At 45.6% G+C, this 18555-nt stretch overlaps 1 protein-coding gene across 4 annotated transcripts; it reads right to left on the minus strand.

The window, feature by feature from the left end:
* Positions 1–1275: 1275 nt before the first annotated feature.
* CD48 (CD48 molecule) lies at positions 1276–15174 on the minus strand. 4 transcript variants are annotated; one of them, XM_076000290.1, is made up of 5 exons: positions 14944–15174; positions 7022–7062; positions 6523–6828; positions 3322–3591; positions 1276–1668 (listed from the first exon to the last, which is right to left on the minus strand). In XM_076000290.1, exons 1-5 carry the CDS (start codon positions 15009–15011, stop codon positions 1574–1576), a joined length of 780 nt encoding a protein of 259 aa, XP_075856405.1. In that variant the 5' UTR covers positions 15012–15174; the 3' UTR covers positions 1276–1573. The 4 variants fall into 4 exon arrangements, with proteins under 4 accessions (XP_075856405.1, XP_075856404.1, XP_012604674.1 ...); XM_076000289.1 differs by having other exon boundaries at positions 14920–15174; XM_012749220.3 differs by lacking the exon at positions 7022–7062.
* Between the last annotated feature and the right edge of the window lie 3381 nt (positions 15175–18555).

Genomic DNA, 18555 nt, shown 5'->3' on the forward strand with positions numbered 1-18555 from the left:
GAGTGTGTGTGTGTGTGTGTGTGTGTGTGTGTGCGTGCGTGTGTCCCCAAGGGAAGCTCCTCTTTGATTGAGAAAAGCAAGAGGAAGGGAAGAGGTGCTGCTTACAGAAAGGAGGCCCAAGACAGTCGGACTGGAGGATGCAGGCTGCTCAGAGGGGAGGTTGGGACGGGACTGCAGGCTGGGCTGCGGGTATGGGTCGTAGAGAGCCCAGGCTGTCTTGTGGTAACAGACAAAACCCAGCCTTTTTGTTTTTATCACGCATGTGCAATGCAGAGCAGGCGGCTGCCTTCTAAACAATGGCTCAGGCCGGGCTCCTTGCATCATGGGGCTCCACTTGCCAGAGTCCCTCACTCCTGCCATCAATTCTACCACACTCTATTGGCCAGATCCAGTCGCATGGTCCCAGCAAGATGCAGGGGGAGCTGGGAAAAGGAGTTGTTCTACTGACCCAGAGGAAAATATATTCAGTGATGTAATGGGTGTTAATAGGTCAAAGGTAACTGGAGGTCACCTGCTCTGGTCTGCACTGGTTTTGTGCAGGTCTGGGTTCCCACTGGCATCTGGCAGTGGGTCATTTAGCTATTTGTGACCTCCAGGTCATCTGGTGTCCTTGAGCAGCTGTGCCAGCAGATCGAGAAACTAAAGAAAAACAGTTAGAAGAAAGAAAGAAAAGAGAAGGAAAAAGAACTGTTAAAGTTTTCTATGTGCTTTGATGGGGTGTCCAGGTGACAGGATCACAAAGCAAAATTCCCAGGTGTCCTATCACTGGTGGGCCTGGAGGCTCTTACCTGCATATAAGGGAAGACACCGGTGAAAACATTGTGTCAGCTTAGTGGTTTTGTTGGATTCCATGACACAAGTAGGACCTGAAGAGTTGCCCATGCTTCAAAGTGGTGACAGAGGAGAGAGAACTCAGCTCCCAGTGGCAGGCTGGGAGAGGACGCTTTCTTTGTGGTCAAGCCACATACTCAGTTCTGGGGGAGTAAGCCTGACCCAGCTCACAGGAGACATAACAGTGTGGGCCTCGGTGGGGCTGGATCAAGGCCAACCACCAGAAAGGAGGTGAAAGCTCGGCAGCAGAGGGGGTCTTGGGAGAGCTGGAACCCCAGCAGGCTTGGCACGGGTGTTGGAACCAGTCTCAGAGTAGCACAAATTAGTCCCTCAGCTGTGTTGACACACAGGAGCCTACCATCCCAGGCTTTGTGTCTCCGTGTTCCAGTTTGTCCAGGCTGATGGACTAGGCATTGTCCGACAGATGTGGGACGACTTCAGGAATCCACTTTGAAAATAATATCAAATGTTTATTTAAACAAATAAGAAAACATTTGCATAGTGTGCTTACATTTTTCTGGTGGTAAGAATGTAAACATATCTATATTAGGTGTATTGTAAAACACCGAGGGGATATAAAATTAAATAATAGTCATAGTTTTTTAAAATGTAATCTGAAAAATCCTCGTTGATGCTTCAAAAACACACTGTGCCCCAACCCACAGAGTCAGAGCTTCTGTTGGTGAAGCCTGTGGTTGCTGACGAAGATAAGATCCCCTGTCTTTGCATTATCACGCTTGAGTCAGAAGAGCTCATCTCGGGTAAGTAGAAGGCCAAGGATGGTGGGTACCATGACCACCAGCCAACTTGCAATCCAATCTACTCCAGAGGATCGGGCTGAAAGAACAAGAAAACCCCAAATGGTTAGGCGTTTTGATTAATGTGTTGAGAAGGGGCAGGAATACTGGACATTGCCATGGGAGCTCGCGGAAAAGGGGCATAAGTTTCCTCCCTGAGTCTAATCCTGGTGTGCCTGTGATATCCTCATTCTTGCAAGAGTTCAATCTTCCCAAGCATAAAGTATTAAGAGTGCAGAAATTCCCTATATTACTGCTTTAGCTGAGTCCTGTGCTTGAAGGTTACCTTGGCCCATCCATGGGACAGAATCACTCCTCTACCCTGGACATCGATGTAGTAGGGCAGAGCTTCATGTGTGGACCAATGACCACATAACGCTATACACAGGAGACTTTAGGGAGGGGAGGACCAGTTCCCTTCCTTGTTTCTCCACCCCAGTAGCCATCTGCACCAACCAGGAGGAAAATGGGAAGGGAAGGGGAAATAGAAAGGAAAAGAAAACAAATGGGAGGGAAGGAAAACAGAGCATCTCTAAGATGCTGGGGTGGGGCAGGGTGGGAAAAAATCAAAAGGAAAAGGAAATGAGTGATACGATAGGGAAGGGAGAGTAAGGGTGCTTTCTAGGATAATTTGGGTGGCTAAAAAGTGACAAGATGGATTTAGCCCTTCCCCCAAATGGATGTATTATTGCTTTTATCCCCTCTGCAGATGAGCAGTCACCCTCGTTTTATAAGGGCCAGGGATTGTGGCTCTTCCTTTTTTCTGGATCTCTGAATATGGTGTTGTTATGAAGGTGATACTGAAATTGCCAAGCCAAACTGTGGTCACGTGGTCAGACACCCAACTGTCACACTGGGCCTGTGGTGGCAGAGGAGCAGGGCACATGAGGAGAGGCTAGAAGAGACATGGGCAGTTAGTTGGGAAGAACAAGGAAGAGCATGCGGCTCCACAGTCCACGGATGGGAGCAGGGACAAACATCATGAGACAAGTGAAACGTCATGAGATAAGAACTGTCATTTTGCCCTTTATTTGGGAGGAACAAGATTTGGAGAAGCTAAGTAACTCACTAGCTACAATTGCAAGCGACAATCCCAGGACAGATTCCTCGTGTGACTGCCTCTAAGATCTATCTATGACTTGTACCATGCTAGCACCAGTGTAGGCTGGTTTAGAGCCAGGCGTGATGTTCCAGTGAGTGGATCCTCCTAGTGGATCCTCCCACAGAGAACTCTGTCTTTCCAACTTCACCAAGGAGCACATGCCCGTGGAGGAGAGTCTCTCCCCAAGGCTGAGCCCCTCACTGCTGCTCACGGGCCTCCCTCATGCCCATCTCTTTGGTCCTTCTTTCCTTGGCTCACTTAGGCTGTGGACCGGAAACCCTCTAGGCACTTGGCCCTTTTCTTCTTGCTCACCATGATGTCTCAGACTGTCCTACAATTACCCCGGCCTCAGAATTTAGGGCTATGCTTTTTTGGAGTAGGGGAGGAGGAGGGAGTATCAGAGATCCTCTGCCAAATGCCCTTTGGCAGAGCTGGCGTTGGAACTCTAGTCTCTCGCTCTCCCGGGCACCTTGGAGATACTCCACCAACATTCTGTGCCAGGAGGCTGAGGAGGACGCCCACACCTTTCTTCATTCAAAAGAAAGCTAGTTACCCTGTGCCCACTCCAGGTCCCTAAGGGATGTTTCTTACCCAGGGTGCAAGGTGGAATGAAATAGACTGTGTCATTCTTGCTGCTCACAGGATTGCTGACTTCGCAGGTGTAAAACTTGGAGTACTTTTGGGGCTCAGGCACCCTCAGTTCAAGCACGCTCCTCTGGTACGCCTCTGGGAGGAGCCCCGAGTCCGCATACCAGGTGTAGTTTACCGACTGGTCAGGTATCACACACGACAGTTTCAGGTAACAGGTGTTGTTCGTTTCCTCTGTCTTCTCGATGTTTATGGCAGGCGTGGGTACAGGGTCTGAAAATGAGGGGGATGTTAGCAGATGAGACCATGGGGGCGTTTGTGCTGTGAGGGTTTAGCCAAGAGGGAAGGGAACCAGGGCAGGGTCCCTGAGCGCAGCAGGATGCGAGTCATGGAGAAGAGGCCCCTGCAGAGGGAGCCAGTGAGCAGCTTTGAGTCCCGGAGGCTTCAGGCTGCAAGCGCGGCTCCTCGGAGGTGAAGCTAAGCTGGATCCAGCAGGGGGCGCCAGGGTCCACTACAAGCGCCGGGAGCAAAATGGGGTTCTGGCCATCTGTGAGCCAGAAAGGACAGCCCAGTGTTAGCAGAGGGGTTGGCTGGGGACAGACTTAGTATCCCAGCTGCCTGAGATGCTCAGGCCCCTTCTCTAGCAATGGTCCACAGCTGGCACCTTGGCCGGTCTGTCCCTCGAGAATTCTTAGGCTTAGATTCCGCAAGAATCCTGAAGTAAGAGGTGCTGGCCCGTGCATGGCAAAGCCCTTTGCACACCCAGAGGAGGCGCCATCCTCATGAACTCTGGCAGAGCTGTAGAGAAGAACCTCGTGTAACCCCAGGACACGTCAGAGGTGATGAACAGCCCTGGCCTGTTAACTTTGGTATTTGTGTCTAGCACAGTGCCTGCCACATTGCAGTATTCTATCAGTATCTGGTGAAAGGATGAATGAATGAAGTAGTTACGAGATAGAAAGGACAAAACACCAGCTTTGGAGTGAGACCAGCCTGGGTCCTGGACTTGGCTCTGGTGGAATGACATTAGGCAAGGAACTTAAGCCCCCTGTATTCATCTGTAAAATGACTCTGCCTCAAGTGCTTTCTGCATAAGAGCATAAGTAACACTTCCATGCTAGAGGTCACATTACCATCATTACCGCTGTCCTGCTGCCACATGGCACGAGAGGTAACCCCAGCATCTGGTCCTTCTTTGGCTAGGGCTGGTTTACCTGAAATCCTCTGGAATCTTTTCATTCTGGTCAAGGGTAAAACACCTGCAGAATCAGTGCAGCTCAGACCCCACAGGATTAAAATGTGGCACAGAATTTAGCATATCAGAGCTTGCCTCGGGGTTGTATGTGTGGAGAGGCTACAGAAACTCTACTAATTCTGGCCTCCAGAATTCTAGTTTTATCTCCTCCATGAAGCCCTCTCAGATTGCTGCACTTCCCCTGTATGCTTTAACTGAGCAACTTTTATACTGGTTTTCATCATTTCCTATGTTCTAGCCTCATGTCTTACACTCCTTCTGCACTTCCTACGATGATCAGCACAGCACCGGGCACATTGTGGATGGCATTTATTGAGCCAGGTTGCATGGTCTGGCTCTTTGAGCTGTCAGAAATGCTTGGGCGGGACTGAAGGACCATTTCTCTGTTCATCATACCCTGAGAATCTTACCCTCAGGCAGGGTGTGCTAAAAGCTAAGCTAGCTCGTGGATTTTTAGGTATTTGGAAATTTTGCAAACTTTTTGTGAAACCATTAGTATATTGGAATCAACCTTGGTAGGAGTATTTAAACCACAGAAATTGTAAAGTTGGTAAGTGAGATAAATTAGGGATTTTTTTTTCTTTTTTCTTCTTCTTTTATTTTCCCCTCCATCCAATCTTAGAGAGCTGGTTAACTAGAACACCACTGTAAAAGACTTTGAATCTTTCCTGTTCCCGGGACCTCCTGAATTTTCATGCCATGTAACATGGAGAAGGTGAGTATAGAGACTCTGTATTCTTAGATCAGGGACTGTCTGGCACATGGGACCTGAATGTAACACTCTTCATTTGCACCATTTTAGCATTTTAGAAATGTTTTCATTTTCATTATCTGCTTTGGTCTTCATAATATCCTAAAAGGTAGATATAATTGTCCTCATAATATGATGAGGGACCCAAGGCTCTGAAGCAGACCTCTCTTGGATATCTACCTGGCCCCTCTTTATCAATAATTGTCTACCCGGACCCTTGCAGCCTCCCTAGGAACAATTTTTCTGCCTTACAACCTGACCTTTTTAGCCATAAGTGTTTAGACCAGGTACACATACCTGAACCAAGCTGGGCCAATCAGTTTGTCTCTCTTTACATTTCCCTGAGAATTGAAACTCAGAGGAACCAAAGTCGAAGCTTTGAGAAGTAAGTCATATAAATGGCAGGGACCTATAGGCACAGTCCATAGGTAGAGTCCTGAGGCTGAGGATTCCAGACTGGCCCTGGTTTTTAATCTTCCTCCCCTTCAGCTTTTCTGGGCTCTTTTTAACTCCTTAAATTTCTTTTTAAATAGCCCTAGTTTCTTTAGTAAAGGCACATTGAATTACTTTCTGTTACTTGCGGTGAAAAGAATCTTAGCTGATAGGGCACAGAGATGTTAAGATCTTTCTCCAAGGTCACACAGCTAGTGAGTGACTGACCAGAGTTTTGAACCCAGGTCTGCCTGACTCCGAATATAGTGCCCTAGTCCTTATTCCATATATACTAGTTAGCTTGGAGATATGAGTGAAAGTTTTTAGCCCACCCATTCTGAAGGGTAAAAAACCCTCCAATAACTACTGCCCCATCCTTTGTGTCTTCTCTTTTTCCTTATGTCTGATAAAGTCTAAGTTCAGAGATATAATTCAGATGATCTCGGAACTGATTTAGGTTGATCACAGGGCAGAATGAAGGAAATAGAGAGGAAATCAGCTCTATTTCCTTCTCTTCAAAGTTTAGACTCACTAACTTCAGAAGAAATTTTAAATGTCCTAAGATTATCAATTATCAATTTTGTCCTAGATCTGCTGCTTAGGCTCACTCCCAAGTAGAACTAGCTCCATGAAAAGTGAAGTTAGCCTGTCCTGAAGTTTTTCTCTCCTTCTCCCAGAAAGCCACCCCTTGCCACCCAGGGAGCCTCCCAGGGGTCCACCCAGGGCGCCTGGAGTGGAGTCTTGCCCTCTGGCTCCCCTAACTCACCAAACACCTTCAGTAGGATCTTCCACTCCTGCTCCTTCCCAGTGGCATTTGACACCCTCATGAGGTAGGTGCTGCTGTCCTCTTTCTGGACGTTATAAATGTTCAGGGCACCACTTTCAGGATCAAGCACGACCCTGCCTTTAAATTTAGTATTGAAGTACTTAGATTTGCCGGAATCCCATTCTACAATCTTCTGGTGGATGGTGTAAAACCAGGTTAGCTGCTTGTAGTTATCAGGCAGGCTCTTGGAGATTTGCAGGCTCACATTGCTGCCGGACACCACGATCACCTCACCTGTCGAATGACCTGCCAAGGAGAGTCAGAGGGAAACCCACCTTAGAGAAGGATGGCCATGGAAAGGCCCCGAGTCTAGCCTGGGCTGGCGGAACAGGCAGGAAAGAAGGGATTTCTGCTTGGCAGCAGTGAGTACGGTCTTCATCAGAGGCCCTGGGCTCCTAGTCAAGAGTTCAAGACAAGATGGAGCTTGAGAAGTACGCACGGCAGAGGAGGGTGTTGTTTATAATCCATCTAGTGCTGCTCCTAGATAATAAGAAAAGGATACTGAGGCTAACCCTGGCTCTCTCCATTACTCTCAGACCAGTGGATTTTCATAAAAAATGATAACAGGTCATGTTCACTCTGATCTTGTGTTTCCCATCTGTTCAATTTAGTTCAGTAAGCACTGCGTTAGTCTCTAGAGACATAGACATAAACACGACACAATTGTCTTCTAAAAGATTTAGCACACCAATGTGGGAGAACAGGTGCACAAATAAATAGTCTTAATATAATCAATCTCTTGGTTACAATAATAAAGACAGGCACATGGTACTATGGGAACAAAGTACAGTGTGTTTTGGGAATGTACCCCTATCCAGAGTGTAGGGGTAGGAAATACCAAGAAAATCTTTTTGGTGTAGACAATCACTAACATGATTTGGAGGATGAGTAAAAGCTAATATTTGTTGAGAACCATCTGTCAGGCACTATTTGAAGCACTTGGGATCCATTGATGAACTAAGCAGCAAAGATCCCTGCCTTAATAGACCTTACATTAGAGTGGGTAAAAATCCAGTAGGCAGTAAATACAACAACTAAACATGTTACAGAGTACATAAGGAGGTGATCATTGCTATGACAAAGGGGAAAACCTAGAATAGGGTTAGGGGAGTCATGAGTACTGAGGGAGGGAGAGGGTAGACTTCATTTATAAGGTGGTAAGTAGGTCACACCTGAGCAAAGACTTGAAGGCAGAGAGAGATATAGAGCCAAGATATCTGGGGCAAGAGAGACCCAGGCAGGGGGAAGAGCTACAGCAAAGGCCCTGTGGTGGGGACCTGCCTGCCATGTATAACAACAGCAAGGAGGCCAGCATGGACAAAGTGGATCGAGAAAGGGGAATAGGTGTTGAGAGACACAGTCAGAGAGAGAGAGTGGTGTTGGGGAGAGTGGATAAAAATATTTTAGCTTCCTTGATAATGTTTTATCCTGTCAAAAATCCCTCCCTGTAAAAATGGCTCATGTCCTGTGTAATACATTTACAATGTATTTAGAAGCAAGTTATTAGAAGGTAAGACAGTAGAAACCATTTGTCTAAACTGTCATTTGACAAAGTTTGGATCAGAGGCAGATTTCCTGTGGAAGTGACGAAGAGGAAGCTTCGAGGCCCCTTGTATGGCCCTGGAGGGGCTTTAGCAGTGTATTCCTATGCTGATATGTGTTATAACACATTATGCGTCTTTAAACACAAATAACTAGACCATTGCCTCTGGCCACTCCAACATCCCCTTCATCACACACTTCCACTTGTGTTGGGTGGTGTCTCAGTCATGGGCATTTTGCAATCTGGCTTAGGGGAACTAGAACTGGGGACTATTTAGCTGGGCTTAGTGAGATGTATATATATGTACATTTCACAGTCTCTTGTGTGTGAAGTTCTTGCCTGCCACGCTGGTGAAGGATGGCATGCAGGAACGGTCCTGCCGTGTCCTGGCAGGTTGCAATAGGGCTGTAGGTGCGAGGTAGAGGGGAAACCAGGTTTGAAGTGACCAAGAGCCAGAGCTTTTTGGTGGCTAAGTATTATGGAAGCTTGAAGGCATTTAATTAATTAAAAATATTATGCTATTTTTCTGGCTTTCATGATTTGTGTAGTATTTGTCAGCTTGTTAAAACTTGTACTCATTCATTGGGATTTCCTTTTTCGCTCTATCTGAATTCATTTTTGTTCCTACTTGTTCTCCTTTTTTCTGTGAAGATGCTCCAAAGTGTGTAAGTCTCAGGTTCTGAGAAACCTGGTTTGGTTAAGACAAGGAGAAAGGACGGATGACAGGGAGAAAGTGCAAGATGAAGGGAGTTCTGGAGGGAGGAGAACTGAGAATACGTACGCACGGGCTGAGAAGGAGCTGTAGAGAAAAGTTTCAACCACTGAAAGATAGAAATGTCTGTGTCCCCAGGGTTTTCAAGTTTCTATTCCTTCATCCTTCCCACCATCCCTCTATCTATTCAACAAACATTTATTGAATACTCCCCCTGTCCTAGTACATACACAGACACAGCCAGGCATTCATTTCCACAGTGCTTCTGGTTGGTCCTGTCTACACTCTGTAACCCCACTGACAGAATCAGTTCAGTCCAAGAAGCAGTTATTGCACAACCATGACATGCCCGGCTCTGCGCTAGGCTCTGACATCAGCATCTCCGGCCTCTCAGAGCACAAAGCCAAGGAGGAAGTTCTCTGCAGAATTTTAAAGTCACTGGCCATATATTCCAGACTTGTTCTCCTTCTGTTACTTGTTCCCATGTGAGTTAATAGAAGTGGTAAATAGCAGGCAGCCTAGGTCAGTGTTTTTTAATCTTGGCACTACTGACATTTTGGACCAGTTAATTCTTTTTTGTGGGGGGCTGTCTTGTGCCTTGTAAAATGTTCAGCAGCATTCCTGACCTCTGGCCACTAGAGGCCAGTAGCACCTGTGCAGTTGTGACAACCCAAAATATATTTGATATTGACATGTGTCCCCTAAGGGACAAAATTGCCTCATTCTCACCACAGTTGGGAGCTACTGGCCTAAATCATCCTTGGCAGACTCTCTAGTAGTCTCAGACATACACTCGAGGATGACAGCACAAGCCACTGTCTGTCGATACAGGCAGGTAGTAACCAGCAGACAGCATTTCAATATAGTTTGAGTGCTAATTATAGCTACACATAGGGTGTTGTATCTTCCCTCCTTCCTTAACCACCAATGTGTAAAGATTCTTAAAAAATAGTTGGCTGTGACTTCTTCCTGAGAAATAAAGTGGTTAACTGTTGATAAAAATCTTGATCTGCCTTCCTGACATTTCCATCTTTTAGAAGGTAGGTGAAGCAACCTTAAATATAACTAATATTTTGATTTAATTCTAACAAGAAGAAGTAGTTAATGTGTCTAGATGCTTAGGATACAGTAACAGAGTTTACCTGTAGCTTATAATAGAAAAAGAAGCAGATTCTTCCTGTACCCACCCATATTTCTTTATCTGTAGAAAAGCAGAAATATAAGGGCAAAAAATTCAAATCAAAGGAAGTCATACTACCATACCAATGAGCCTACTCCGGAAAAAGAAAGAGGTTCTAAAGGAGAAGTTCTGATTACTCTAGAAACAAGACACGTGGTTTCTAGAAAAACTTTTAAAGAAGAAAAGGAAGTGAGTTTTAAAGATATGGAGGTGGAATTGCCTGGGGTTCTCTAATGAGATCCCATATTTAAAGAGCCTATACAAACCCTCTTAGGAAGTAATTTGTCAGTAGATATCAAGACCCCAGAGTTGTGTTTTGGTGACAAGATGAGCAGGGTACCATTTCCTGAGATGGGAAGTATAATGAGTTCAGCAGGCAACCATACAATGCAATCTGAAGGTGAGGAATAAGAGACAACAAAAGTAGACTCTTCTTTGAAGACATTTGCATAAGAATGGGAAGGAGAATGATAGGGACATGAAAGGAAAGAGAGTTTTTTGTTTTTGTTCTTAGATTAATTTAAGGAGAGAAAAGAGGTAAGTTGTGATAAGCCAAGAGAAGGAGCCCATGGAGGGGGAGACATGGAGAGAGGGGAGGTGACTGATGGGCCTGGGGTTGATGGAGCTCAGAGCAGAGCTGACAGCACAGGTCTTGGTTGGGAGGAGGGATACCACATCCTCTGACACAAAGACAGCGGGTAATGTGGAGGAGTTTCCAGTTTGGAGAGAGTAGACAGGAAGCTGAAGGGCTTCTTACTTAATCATCTCTGATTCACACTTCTTCCGCAAAGTAGGAGGCAAGTTAGTTCTTTGCTTAGAGGGCAGGGCATGAAGGTTAGGGTCCTGGAGAATGAGGGTGAAGGTTTGAAACAGACACTGTGGGACATGGGAGGAAGACTTTATCAGGGCTAGAAGGGCTATTTTGAGATCCCAGGTTGGCTGACACAGTGACTCATAACTTCCTCCCATCTTCCTTTCCTTCCTGTATCCATCCGTCCGTGTACCCACGCATGCGTACATATGTGCATCGATTTATTTCCTCATCTAGCAGCTGTCTGGTGAGCACTGACCATGTGCCAGGCTCTGGGTGCACACAATAGATAAATATAACTTCTTCCCTTAAGGATTTTTTATTCCAGTGACTAGGGACAATTAATTAGACTATTCCACCATTGATGGTGTTGGGATAAGGAAAATATGGAGTGCTGGGGGATGCATAAAAGGGTGCACATCACTTGAATTTAGGGGTGAGGAATGGATTCCCTAGAAAGTGTGAGGATGAATTAAGATAAGTAGGCTTAAGCCAGGGAAAGATGAGAACTGGATATAATGAAGGCTCCAACAAGAGGAGAAAGGAAAATATTGCGACAAGTTCCCAGAGACAACTAGAGCAAGATTCATTTATGGAAGTGAAAGTAGTTCATTCGGTTTAGAATATAGACCAGGGCAGGAAGTGAGCATAACAGGAACTATGAGCTGTGTGCTCAGAATTTCTGCTTTCTCGTTCTGCATGGTGGCCATTGGAGTGTTAAGCAAAAAGAGTAAAAAAAACCCACAAAAAACAAAAAAACCCCAGAGAACCACTTTAGAAAATTTATACCAATGGCAGAGTGAAGAACAGGCTAGAAAGAGAGAATGGAGTAGAAAAAGCAATTAGGATAGGCAGCCGCCATGGTCACTGGTGATAGAGAAAATGGTGGCTTGATCAAGGACAGGTGGCAGTGAGGATGGATGGAATGGGACATATCTGAGAGATATTTTTGAAAGTAGAATTGGTAAGACATTCATTGAGCATGAGAAACAAGGGAAAGAAAAGAATTGAGGATGACTCCTAGCTGGCTTGAGCAACTGGAGAAATGGAGATGTCGCATATAGAGACAGAGAACAATGGAGAAGCAGTAGGTTTGAGGGGAAGGAGGATTATAGCAGTTTTTTTTAAAAGCCTGCGATTTTTTTGATACTGCTCCCATTAAGAGATGGAGTTTGTGTTCCTTTCCCTTCAACTGGAGTAGGACTGATGACTGCATCAGTGAATAGAATGTGGCAGAAATGAGACTTGCAGAGCTAGGTTAGAAAAGCCCATGCAGCATTTGTCTGCTTCTCTTGGAACTCTCACTCTCAGAGGCTTCTTTGGGATGGTGCCAGGCACGTGGCTGTTTGAGTCATCCTCAGTGTAGGCATAGCCATGTGGGTGGAGGAGCCTTTGAGATGACCGTAGGCCCCACCATTATCTGATTGCAAGCACATGAAAGGCCCCGAGTAAGATGTGGTGAGCACAGTGCACCCCTAGATTTCTGGGCACACCAAATGATTAATTTAAGCCATAGTGTTGTGATGGCTTAAACAGCAAAAGATAGCTGGAACAGAGGTGATGAATTAAGTTTTGAATATGTGTCTGGAGAGTCTAGAGGAGATGTTTCAAAGCATAAATTCAGGTCTGGGGCTCAGGCAAGTGGTTCGGGCTCTGGAGTTTATTTATGCTCTTCCACGCTTTTATTTGTCCCAGATTGCATGTGTGTCACGAGTGCAAAGCAATTTCATATTCTTTATTCCATCTGATTTTGATAGCAACCCTTTGAAGAAATGGGGAGCAGATTATTGTACCCATTACAGAGTTGAGGAAGCTGAGGCTCAGGAAGCTTTTGTGATTATAAAAAATGCCATGGCATGGAACCCAGATAGAAGACAGATTTTCTCATTCCTAGTACAATGCTGTTTCCACTGCACCTTGCTCAGTGCTGTGGGGAGACGGGGAAATGCCTAGTAGTGGAGGGTGCCCTGAATCATTGCCTTGAAATCAGAGAGCTGAGAAACTCAAGTTCGGAGAGATAAAGGAGGAGCTCTAAGAGTGCTTCTCAAACTTTTCCATAAACACATCCCTTCCCATGGAGGAGAGAGCTACTTGTACTCCCAGGAAGATATGATGTATACTTCAGAAGGAAATTCTTTGAAGTCATTCATTCATTCATTCCCTTAACAATTACTTATTTAGCACATACTACGTTCCAGACACTGTGCTAAGTTCAACAGCATAACACCATGTGGTTCCTGTCCTCATAAAGCTCCAGAAAACAGACAATCAAACAAGCAATTCACAAACCATGATCTGGTACCTGAAGTTTCCAGGAGGAAATCTTCCATTTCGCATGAAAATGGAAGCCAAAAGGAGAGGCAGAGAGAGGGGAGGGTACAGGGAACTCTAGGTAGAAGGAAAGAAATGGACATAGGCCCACATGTAAGAAGGAAGACATCTTTTTTTAGGGCAAACAGCAAAATTAAGGTTGGCCAGATGAAGTGGATAATAGGGGCAAAGCCATAGATTGGAGATAAAATGATCATCTGTAGGCACAAGCTGTGCACAAAAACAAGGTAGACACATTGACCTTCATCAAGATTCCTGGGGCATAGTCTCATAAAAGTATAAGCATATGCTTTGGAAGTTAGACCTGTGTGTCCTTAGAAGAATTTCTTAATGTCTCTGAAAGACAGTATTCTCTTATGAAAAATGTAGATGATGACAACCACCTCACTAGTTTCTAATGAAAGCTAAATGAGATAGTATACAAAACTACAATACCTAGCACAATACTTGACACACAGTAAATGCTTAAAGTTTATTCTATTCGCCTCAGTTTTAGAAATGCATGGTGCTAATCTATCAAAACCAATGTAACCCATTGAAAGGATAACATAATCTGCATGTTTCAACCACAGGAGGATAAATGACCAGGATGAAACCTAGAAAAGGAAAGTCAGAGAATGAGCGAATGTCAGGGTGTTTTTGACATACCTAGAAACAGTCTTGAAATATTCCAGTTCTCACTGGCATCTCTATTTTTCCCAGCAGTTGAGTTAATACTTCACATCAGCCCCCACTCCCAAGACCATGCCAGGACCCTATGAGTTGAGTCAGTCCCACGGAGCCCCTATAGCTACGAGTGTCTCTAGCCTTGCACAGCCGTGGACCAGACCCAAGCGATGGCCACCCTGGGAGGCAGGGTGCATGAGTGATCAACCAGGTTGATCCTCCTCACATTACTATCTCATCTCTCTAAAAGTTACATACTATCATAAATTTATGATTTGTGTGACTTCCCCATTTTTGCTCATAGTGGTGAACATGAAAGCCCTTTCAATTAAAAAGACCCTAGTATTTATTTGGGGGAATAGCAAGAAAGACAACAGCTTGACTTCCGCTTCTCAGCTAGCCTGGAAAGACAGGTACTGGATGAAGAAAGAGGGCGAGGCAGCTACAACAGGAAAAGGGAAGTGGTTCAGCCCTTGCGCACACAAGGGGAACCAGAACAGGCTGTGGTGGAGGAATGGATCTTATTTAACTCCTAACAATGAGACGTGTTGGTGCTCCTGTGATATTGAGACACCTCAGGCCTCTTCTCAGAAGTCCTCATTCTGAGACCTTCGATAGAGCAATCCTCTCCAAGTTCTCCTTCCTACAATGTTGATCTATCTTTGGGACAATGACAATATCATTTACCTTGACTCAGGACACAACTCCTTGCATACCCAGAAGTCTCAAAGAACACGTAAGGGAACATAGTGTGTCTGAGCATAAACCATGGCAGCTGGTGTGGGAGAGCCTCCTCTTATTCAAAATGCAAAAAAGGAGCACTTTCCCACCACTTCACAGACCACCAGGCATGGGATGATGAAATAGGAGGGGCCTGATTCTCCATCTCCCCGGTGCCCTGTTTGTGTAGTGTCCCCTTGGGAAAAGAGATGGAGCCTGATTCTTCAAGGCTAAGGAAGACTCCCCAATCTCACCAGGGCCCTGTTCACTGGGGTGTAAGCCCTTGCTGCCTGGAGACCAGACCACTGCTTCCAGGGTTGAGCCCCATCCCAGCCCCCTGCTCCCATCCACCCAAGCCTTTGGCGCATAGCTACCTGCAGACAGTTGGTGGACAGTACCTTGAGCATTGGTTGCCAGGAATAGCAGAGGCAGCAGCAGCAGTTCCACAGCCAGACACCACTCCCATCCTCTGGCGCTCATGCTACTTTCCAGAACTTCCCCGGAACGCAGGAGTCAGGGTAGAGAGGGAGCCAGGCCAAAAAGGGAACTGACCCTGCAGGATTAGAAGAAAACACCCACTGACCTTTTCTCTCTACCCAGCGCACATGGGCCCAAAGACTGAAACAGGAAGTCCCACCGATTTTTTTTTTTTAATATGACAGCACCGCAAAAACGGAAAACAATTTTCTCTGAATATGCATGAATGCTTTTTTTTTTTTTGTGGGGAGAAGACTCAAAACTTCTACCAGATTCTCAGAGAGGTCAGTGTTCAGAACAGATGAAGGGCCCATGCTAGAGAATTACCCTGACTAATTCAGGAATTAAGACACAGCAGGTGCCCACCCAAGCCTGGGTAGGCCTCATTCTGAGCAGGGAGTCTGGGAAATCAGACCCTCCCCCCTGCCTCAGCTTTGCATCTTCACCCACTGCCCCACCCTCTAGCTCTTCTTCCTTTATCATAAATTCACCTTGTGTGGCTTTGCATCAGCCTCTCCACAGCACGTAAGTAGAAAAGTAAGATTACTTGGTCCACAAGAATAGATTCCCCACCCTTGCGGTCTAAGAAATGTCAAGCCTGTTCCTCTTGAATCTAGATGAGATATTTGCCTACCCGGGACCCATAAGGCAAGCCACAGTCCCCAGTACAGCATGGTGGTAATCATTTCAGAACTGGGGAGATTTCTGCTTCTCGACATGGGAGTGACCGATGATAAAATGGCTGCTCTCCTCATTCTGTGAACTCCTGGGATAGAAGCAGTCAACCTTGAACCCAGGGGACATTATGTCAAGTGAAATAAATCAGGCATAGAAAGATAAATACTACATATTCTCACTTGTATGTGGGGACTGAAAAAAAAAACAACTGAATCCATAGAAGTAAAGAGTAGAATTGGGGTTATTAGAGGCTGGGAAGGGCAGGATGGGAAGAGGTTGGCTAATTAATACCAAATTACAGCTAGATAGAAGGAATAAGTTCTCCACACCACTGCAGTGTGACTATAGTTAACAATGACTTATTGTACATGTTCAAAGAGCTGGAAGAGAGGATTTGGATGTTCCCAACACAAAGAAATGATAAATGTTTGAGGTCATGGGTATGCTAATTAGCCTGATTTTATCATGACACATGTACACAGATATCAAAATATCACTCCCTACTCCATAAAGATGTATAATTATTATTTGATAACTAAAAATAAAATTTAAAAAAACGTAGACATGAAAAGAAAAAGAAGCTTAAAAGCAAAATTTAAAACAGCACCAGAATCAAATTCCTCTTGGTCAAATTGGTGACACTTTGGAACTATATGTTATATTTTTTTCTAATGAATAGATTTAATCTTGACAAGGACACAACCCTCCTTCTTCAGCAAGAAAAGGATAAAGTTTTTGTGTTTAATTTAAAAAGAAGAGAGGCTCTGTGAATTAATGTTAGCAACCTGTAGCAAGCAATACTTGGATGGCAATTAAAAGATAACTTACCCATTTTGGAGTAAACATAAGGTATTAAGTATATTAACTTCTGAAATAATAATAAATAAAAAAACCCTTGAAAAGTAGTCAGCCTCCCCAAAGGGTCAGTTGTGTCAGGGCAATACTGAAATGGAGTGTGGCACTCTACACGCCTGTGACCCCCGCACGGTCCGGTGAAGCGGGCAGGGCAGGTGTTCTCAATGGCCTGAAACTCAGGGTCAGACCAACCCCAGTTCTCAGCTCTTCCCCGCTGCCTAGGAGGCATAGCAAAGCTTCAGACTAGATGAGAAGATGGGACCGGAGTAGATGGCCAAGGTTGGGGTGGAGATAACTAGGGGAGATTGAAGCAAACCACATGATGGGAGCTAAGGAGGAGGAAGAGGCAGAGGCCCAGGAAGCGAGGAGGGGAAAGGAGAGGGAGTAAACTGTGGGTGGGCTTTGCTCAGGCCTTGAAATCTCTGAGAAGCCCTGTCCCCACCAGCCAGGCTCAACAGGCTGTCCTTTAGGAAGTGGGAGGAGGGAGCAGGGGTGGAACTGAGCTCTCCAGTGCAGACAGGAGAGTAGAGACGGGGTCCCCAAAAGGTCTGGAGCTGTGGAGAGGCAGCCACCTGGTGGTGAGTCTCACTACGAAGTGTGTGTGTGTGTGTGTGTGTGTGTGTGTGTGCGTGTGTGTGAGAGAGAGAGAGAGAGAGAGAGAGCGCACCAAAGGGCTGAGAGTAGGTCTGTGTTTAGAGCATACCGTGTTTCCCCTAAAATAAGACAGGGTCTTATATTTATTTTTCCTCAAGAAGACACCCTAGGGCTTATTTTAGTGTTATTGTTTTTAAGAACTATTCAACGATCTACATTTATTCAGATATAGTCAAGTCGTCTTCTTCTGGAACATCATCATAACTCTCCAAACCCCAAATTCCATCCTGAATTTCTTGTGACTCTATTTCCTTTAGAACCATTGGCCCCAATCTCTCCTGTCGAGCAATAGAGCTCTCATGGGGCAGGTGAGAAGGGCTGCTCATCTTCTTTACCGCTCTGTGACGAAATGCATGGGTTGTGCAGATGTGCTGCGTAGCCACGCCCATCACTAGGTCTTATTTTCGGGGTAGGGCTTATATTGCGCAAATGCTTAGAAATCCTGCTAGGGCTTATTTTGTGGGTAGGGCTTATTTTCGGGAAACACGGTAGTTACAACGCCTGCAGCCTCACCGGCTCCCTCTCCTGCCCACTTAGCCCAAGAGCTGCTCTCAAGCCTCCCCTCTGGCTTTGTGCCCAGGACCGCACTCCCTAAGGTCCCCCAGGCCCTGGAGCTTATCCTCCAACTCCCTAAAGCCGGCTCCTCAAGCTGGGCTATTCTGGGAATCTGGGCTAGGAATGGAAGGAGATAGCAGGTGATGATTTGATGGTGTCTCCTTTCTTCTAAAATGTTTTGAAAGAGCGCCCCCTGGTGGCGAATGAGGTGAGGTGTGAATGAGGATTCTAATGTGGGTTATCATCATTTTGCTCATTGATTCTGTCGACGCATACTGTGCCCACTATGTGCTGGGTGAATGTATTCTGCAGGTCCATTTGGATGCCAAGAGCAATGAGACTCGCTCCTGTCCTCCAGAACTTGGTTCTGACCTGGCTCGAGCCACTTCTTTCGTTCTCCATGCTTTGTGCTTGCTGTTTCCTCTGCCTGAATTACGTCTCCCCCTCCTCTACTTGGCTAGCTGGACATCCTTCAAAAATAGCTCACGATTTATCCCCTATAGCAATCCTTCTAGAACCACCTCTCCTGCCCCTAGGCTCCTTGTGTCTGGCTCCAGTTGAGTCCTGTTCTTGTCACTTAGTAGAAGTTGCAGCTCTGTGGGGATGATACAAGCCGCTAGACAGGGTGAAGATATTATTAGGAGGTTTCTGATTTGAAAGAATGCATGTATATTAAGGAATATTTACCTAAAAAAGGAGAAAAGAAAGTTGAAAGTAAAAATCATCCCATAATCTCTTTACCCAAAATAAAAGCACTGTTCACTTTCTGGTGGAAGTATTCCCTTCTAGTA

This window comes from Microcebus murinus, chromosome 2, assembly GCF_040939455.1.
Source record: "Microcebus murinus isolate Inina chromosome 2, M.murinus_Inina_mat1.0, whole genome shotgun sequence".
Lineage (NCBI taxonomy): Eukaryota > Metazoa > Chordata > Mammalia > Primates > Cheirogaleidae > Microcebus > Microcebus murinus.

Excerpts from the sequence above, each read along its gene's own strand:
- CD48 (XM_076000289.1), bottom strand. The coding sequence starts at position 15,011 with ATGGGAGTGGTGTCTGGCTGTGGAACTGCTGCTGCTGCCTCTGCTATT. Across the intron at positions 7,063-14,919 it reads TGTCCACCAACTGTCTGCAG|GAGCAGCACTAGATGGATTA; the intron begins GTAGCTATGCGC and ends CTTATTATCTAG. Across the intron at positions 3,592-6,522 it reads GATCCTACTGAAGGTGTTTG|ACCCTGTACCCACGCCTGCC; the intron begins GTGAGTTAGGGG and ends CCTCATTTTCAG.